The sequence below is a fragment of the Electrona antarctica genome (assembly GCF_951216825.1).
Source record: "Electrona antarctica genome assembly, chromosome: 2".
Classification (NCBI taxonomy): Eukaryota; Metazoa; Chordata; class Actinopteri; order Myctophiformes; family Myctophidae; genus Electrona; species Electrona antarctica.
The window spans coordinates 47,769,267-47,776,023 of NC_136807.1; the positions used below are offsets into that span (position 1 = coordinate 47,769,267).

A 6,757-nucleotide genomic window follows, 5' to 3' on the forward strand; every position below is an offset into this window, starting at 1 on the left:
CTCTCTCTCTAACACACACACACACACACACACACACACACACACACACACACACACACACACACACACACACACACACACACACACACACACACACACACGCACACACAGTTTAACGTAACAATTTATGTATGTCCACACACGGAAAGCATACAGGAACACAAACCGTGCTCAGGTATTCAGCCATGTATATTATCTTTTTAGTGATAGATAGCATTCCATTTAGCTATGTTTTTTGGTAGTCTCTTTCCAGTCGTCAGGTATAGCTTTCTTTTTGTTTTCTTATAATCTGGTTAAATCCAATGGGTTTACCGCCTGGCATATAGTCCCTGGACCAGCTGACATAGGGGGCATCCCTGTAGGTTTTCTCTATGATTGACCACCTTTATTTTAGGCGGTCCTGAAATGTAATCGCTCTCTTCATTATTTTGATGAGTGGGTATTAATGAGTGGGTATCGCCTGGACTCACCACTGACCAATCAGAGAACAACGGCGTCTCAGAAGCGCAAATAAAAGCAGAAGTTTGCGGCTGCAATAAGCATTCTATTCTCAACTTCTTTGGAAGAGAACAAGACAAGATACAATGGCAAGAACTAAGAAGCAGACCGCTCGTATGTCCACCGGCGGCAAAGCGCCCAGGAAACAGCTCGCCACCAAGGCAGCTCGTAAGAGCGCGCCGGCAACCGGTGGAGTGAAGAAACCTCACCGTTACCGTCCAGGTACAGTGGCTCTGAGGGAGATCCTGCTTATCCGCAAGCTGCTCTTCCAGCGCCTGGTGCGGGAGATGACCGGCCTGACCGGTGTGGTGGTCGTGGAGTCTCCTCTCTGCCCGCGTCTCCCCGTGGAACGTGTCTCCACAGAGCGGCCCGGTTCCATCCTGGACCGTGATGACAAACTGAACTGTTTCTCTCCAGAGAAACAGCTCTCCCCGCCCGACTCAAAGCGCGCCGTCGGGTGGTATGTTTGTCCAGAGGAGATGCCCGGCCCGGAGCGGATCGATTACCTGCTGAAAAAAATGGACGAGGACCGTGTTTCTCCATATACATTTTCGATATTGAATTAGTTTTATTCAAAGGTCTGTTAGTTTTTGGTTAAATCAAAACGTGAAAGCTCTGATAATAATCAGTCATCATAGGGTTAGGGTACATACAATGCAAAAAGAAGTAAACTGCCTGCTCCATCTTTATACCCACAAAAGGCTCTTTTAAGAGCCGACCACATTATTTTATAAGAGTATCCTCACTTTTTACGTCATGGTCACATGTTGGCACTGGAAGCTTATGGCTTTATATTAATACATTTTCGTATACATTTTTTTTGCCTTACGAGCAAAAATATGGACCCTTTCTAAAATATTCATTGCTAATATTATGTATTGCAAACATAATTTCTGCTGCTGACCTATCTATGATGCTCTCATTGCTCTGATCCAAAACAGTACAACACAATATTCAATGCATGGCATTACATTACATCAGATAATGAATACATGTCATCAGATTAATACATCAAAGTTACTCACGTAATCAAATCAATACATTCAGTTAGAACATTTTGCAAATCCCCCCCACCCCTAATAAATATTGACATCAATATTTGTGAAGCCATCAATCAATGGGCCATTTGCTTTTAATGAAAAGCACACCCAGGTTGGTGTTTTTCTATATACTGTAGAAGAGTGATAAACACATCTTACAAAATGTCTTGTGTTGGGTGACATTGCGTGAAGACTATTAGTTGTGTGGCCCAATGTTCTGCATGAGATGCAGCTTCTCATTTTAGGGGGGGTCCTTTTACACATACATAGGCCTACATCAATGCATACACGCACGCACGCACGCACGCACACACACACACACACACACACACACACACACACACACACACACACACACACACACACACACACACACACACACACACACACGCACACACACACACACACACACACACACACACACACACACACACACACACACACACTCATTTGTTCATATCACGCTGACCCATTCGTTTTGGGATATGTATCCCGGTGGTAATCATTAAAAAATTAAATTTCTTTAAGGTCCCATGAGTTATGTTTATTGGACTTTAGATAACCTTTGAACTCAGTACGGGGCATCAAATGGGAGATTGGACTACATTTTATTGCAGATTAACTCCTGGTGACTGGATTCAGGAGTTGTGCAGCTGTACAATGACAGCGTCCTCAACCCCCACGCGCTTTGAGAAGCCACTGATACTAGACATGTAGATTAGATTTAAACCAAAACTCTAGACTTGCTTGGTACAGAAGAGTCTCATTCCGCACCCATTCCAGGACGATGAAGTGTGAACAACTGCTGGTTTTGGTGTGAAGCATCTTGTTGAGTTCAATACAATGAAACAATGCATCCCCTTTCTATGTATGTGATGTATTGCCATGCTTTTTGTAAATTTAATGTAAATCGCTCTGGATTAAGAGTGTCTGCTAAACGCATACATTGTAATTGTAATTGTAATGGAAATGTGTGAAATGGCACTAGGGAAGAAGTATGCCTATATATATTTGTATTTTATACAGAGTACAATGAGTACATTTGCTTTGCAGCATGGCACATAATGAAGTATCTTAGCCTGGCTAATAAGCCAGACTAATATCACACAACACTGGCAGGCTTTTCTTTTTTTGCCAACGGCTGATTCGGTCTGGTTTATTAACCAGGCTAGAAGTATCTAGGCCTACCTGAGAAGTGTCTCCATAATCAAATATACATACAGTTTATAGAAGATTTAAACACTCTTAGTTTTCTGATCACAGTGAGTTATTTGTCCAAATTAAAATTAACCAAGTTTTCCAACAGCTGGCATTCTGTCATTGGAAGTTGGGATCAACTCCACCATCATGCTTTCCTTGAACAGGAGTGTGTTTACTGCGTTCAGAAAACATTATATTTATAGCAAAACGGATGACATAACAAAATCATAGTTTATGGTATCACGTCACCAGGAATGTCTACTAAATTGATTGTGAGTATTGTTGTTATTAGAACATAGTTTACAATATTTTAGAAGAAAAATGACAAAGGCAACACTTTGATCTGACTCTAGACAGGTGATGTTTTGAGGTTATTACTAAAAAGGAGTGCACTGCTTTCATCTTAGATATACATTCATGATAGAAAGGCACATGTGTGTCAGCTCTTTGTCGCATTAAATAATATACACAGTAGTTTGTTATAACTTGTTTTAATCGAGGAGAAAACACAAGTGGCACAAGAGAGAAGAGGGCCTTTGTGTGTTGACTCTACATGGTTCTCATGTGGTGTTTAAGTCCAGCCCCTTCAGAGCGTTCAGCATCAGTCTGTGAGAGTTTACTTGAGAGAAGGAACAGCAATCTACTATCCGAGACAATAATGGCAGAAGTCGCACCAGCACCAGCTCCGTCACTGGCCAAGGCCGCCAAGAAGAAGGCACCACCCCGACCCAAGAACACCGGCCCCAGCGTCGCTGAGCTGGTCGTCAAGGCCGTGTCCGCCTCCAAGGAGCGGAGCGGTGTGTCCCTGGCTGCGGTCAAGAAGGCTCTGGCTGCCGGCGGCTACGATGTTGAGAAGAACAAGTCCCGCGTTAAGATCGCCGTCAAGAGCCTGGTCGCTAAAGGCACCCTGGTCCAGCTCAAAGGCACTGGGGCTTCTGGCTCTTTCAAGATGAACAAGGCAGAAGCGGTGAAGGTAAAGAAACCTATTGCTAAGAAAGCAGTTAAAGCAAAGAAGCCTGCTTCAGTCAAGAAACCCGCAGCAGCTAAGAAGCCCAAGAAGGTGGCAGCAAAGAAGCCCGCAGCCGCCAAGAAATCACCCAAGAAAGCCAAGAAGCCTGCCGCCAAGAAAGTAGCAGCTAAAAGCCCGAAGAAGGCCGCCAAGAGCCCCAAGAAAGTGGCTAAGAAGCCCGCAGCAGCGGGCTTCTTAGCCAAGCTAAGATACTTCATTATGTGCCATGCTGCAAAGCAAATGTACAGAGCGAGCGATTTACATTAAATTTACAAAAAGCATGGCAATACATCACATACATAGAAAGTAGTAAATGCGTAAGCTAAGAACGTAACAGTGGAATGGACGAGGACCGTGTTTCTCCATATACATTTTCGATATTGTTTTAGTTTTATTCAAAGGTCTGTTCGTTTTTGGTTAAATCAAAACGTGAAAGCTCTGATAATAATCAGTCATCATAGGGTTAGGGTACATACAATGCAATTCGAATCTAGTGTTTACATAACACGATATAAGTCCAAGCTCCAGCCAAGAAGGTTGCCAAACCCAAGGCAGCAAAGAAGGCCGCTCCCAAAAAGAAGTAAACTGCCTGCTCCATCTTTATACCCACAAAAGGCTCTTTTAAGAGCCGACCACATTATTTTATAAGAGTATACTATCCTCACTTTTTACGTCATGGTCACATGTTGGCACTGGAAGCTTATGGCTTTATATTAATACATTTTCGTATACATTTTTTTTGCCTTATGACTCCTTTTGTTCTAAATAACACTAGGGGGCACGCTATGAAAGGCAAAGCCATTTTATTAGTCACGTAATCAAATCAATACATTCAGTTAGAACATTTTGCAAATCCCCCCCACCCCTAATACATATTGACATCAATATTTTTGAAGCCATCAATCAATGGGCCATTTGCTTTTAATGAAAAGCATGTACACCCAGGTTGGTGTTTTTCTATATACTGTAGAAGAGTGATAAACACATCTTACAAAATGTCTTGTGTTGGGTGACATTGCGTGAAGACTATTAGTTGTGTGGCCCAATGTTCTGCATGACTCCTTTTGTTCTAAATAACACTATGAGGGGGGGCACGCTACTATGAAAGGCAAAGCCATTTTATTTCAACAAGTCAATTAAATGTGCTTTACACAGAACATCAAGCAATGGTGTTCCAAAACTATGGAATGCACTTCCCATTACAATCAGAACTGCAGCCTCACTCCCAATATTCCGCTATAGTCTGAAAACCCACCTTTTCAGACTCCATCATGGCCCGTAGCACTTACACTACCCCCTTAGATAGCACTTTATGTAGACTTATAGATTGGTTGGATAGGGGCGGGCATATATGTTTACCCTAAAGGTGATCATCTCGTTTTTATTTGTACTTTATTATCACGGCCAGGGCACGCAACACATTGATTATTATTGTATCAAGGGTCGCGAGAGAGAGAGAGAGAGAGAGAGAGAGAGAGAGAGACATTCCCACTCCCCCCCCTCTCTCTCTAACACACACACACACACACACACACACACACACACACACACACACACACACACACACACACACACACACACACACACACACACACACACACACACACACACACTCACACACACACGCACACACAGTTTAACGTAACAATTTATGTATGTCCACACACGGAAAGCATACAGGAACACAAACCGTGCTCAGGTATTCAGCCATGTATATTATCTTTTTAGTGATAGATAGCATTCCATTTAGCTATGTTTTTTGGTAGTCTCTTTCCAGTCGTCAGGTATAGCTTTCTTTTTGTTTTCTTATAATCTGGTTAAATCCAATGGGTTTACCGCCTGGCATATAGTCCCTGGACCAGCTGACATAGGGGGCATCCCTGTAGGTTTTCTCTATGATTGACCACCTTTATTTTAGGCGGTCCTGAAATGTAATCGCTCTCTTCATTATTTTGATGAGTGGGTATTAATGAGTGGGTATCGCCTGGACTCACCACTGACCAATCAGAGAACAACGGTGTCTCAGAAGCGCAAATAAAAGCAGAAGTTTGCGGCTGCAATAAGCATTCTATTCTCAACTTCTTTGGAAGAGAACAAGACAAGATACAATGGCAAGAACTAAGAAGCAGACCGCTCGTATGTCCACCGGCGGCAAAGCGCCCAGGAAACAGCTCGCCACCAAGGCAGCTCGTAAGAGCGCGCCGGCAACCGGTGGAGTGAAGAAACCTCACCGTTACCGTCCAGGTACAGTGGCTCTGAGGGAGATCCTGCTTATCCGCAAGCTGCTCTTCCAGCGCCTGGTGCGGGAGATGACCGGCCTGACCGGTGTGGTGGTCGTGGAGTCTCCTCTCTGCCCGCGTCTCCCCGTGGAACGTGTCTCCACAGAGCGGCCCGGTTCCATCCTGGACCGTGATGACAAACTGAACTGTTTCTCTCCAGAGAAACAGCTCTCCCCGCCCGACTCAAAGCGCGCCGTCGGGTGGTATGTTTGTCCAGAGGAGATGCCCGGCCCGGAGCGGATCGATTACCTGCTGAAAAAAATGGACGAGGACCGTGTTTCTCCATATACATTTTCGATATTGAATTAGTTTTATTCAAAGGTCTGTTAGTTTTTGGTTAAATCAAAACGTGAAAGCTCTGATAATAATCAGTCATCATAGGGTTAGGGTACTGATGCTACACGGTGTGAGAGTGCTCTGTTTATCCTGAGGTCAGGGGGCAAATACACACACAGAGATTACCCACTACCCAAAACTTTGATCTTCTAAATCATTCCACCGTACAATGAAAGGCAGAACTCAGTGTTACCGATTAGCCCTAGCCCGGCATATATTTATTGATTACATGGGGGCATTCCCCTGAAATGAATAAGAACAGCATTTGAATATGAATAACATATATACGACCTGTTATTTCGCGAATCATATTCGCTCCATATCAGCTCGTCGGTCGGGGCCCCTGGAAGCAGGACAGAAGGCTTGTTCTGTCATGGAGAATTCTGACGTGTCTT

General features: G+C 43.9%; 1 protein-coding gene across 1 annotated transcript; it reads left to right on the forward strand.

Annotated features, from left to right (window-relative positions):
• Nucleotides 1-3,396: 3,396 nt before the first annotated feature.
• On the forward strand, nt 3,397-4,331 carry LOC306940898 (histone H1-like; the record flags this gene model as incomplete). The annotated part of the gene is made up of 2 exons (XM_079526145.1): nt 3,397-3,937; nt 4,270-4,331. The coding sequence occupies 2 exons, from the start codon at nt 3,397-3,399 to the stop codon at nt 4,329-4,331; spliced, it is 603 nt and encodes a 200-aa protein (XP_079382271.1).
• Between the last annotated feature and the right edge of the window lie 2,426 nt (nt 4,332-6,757).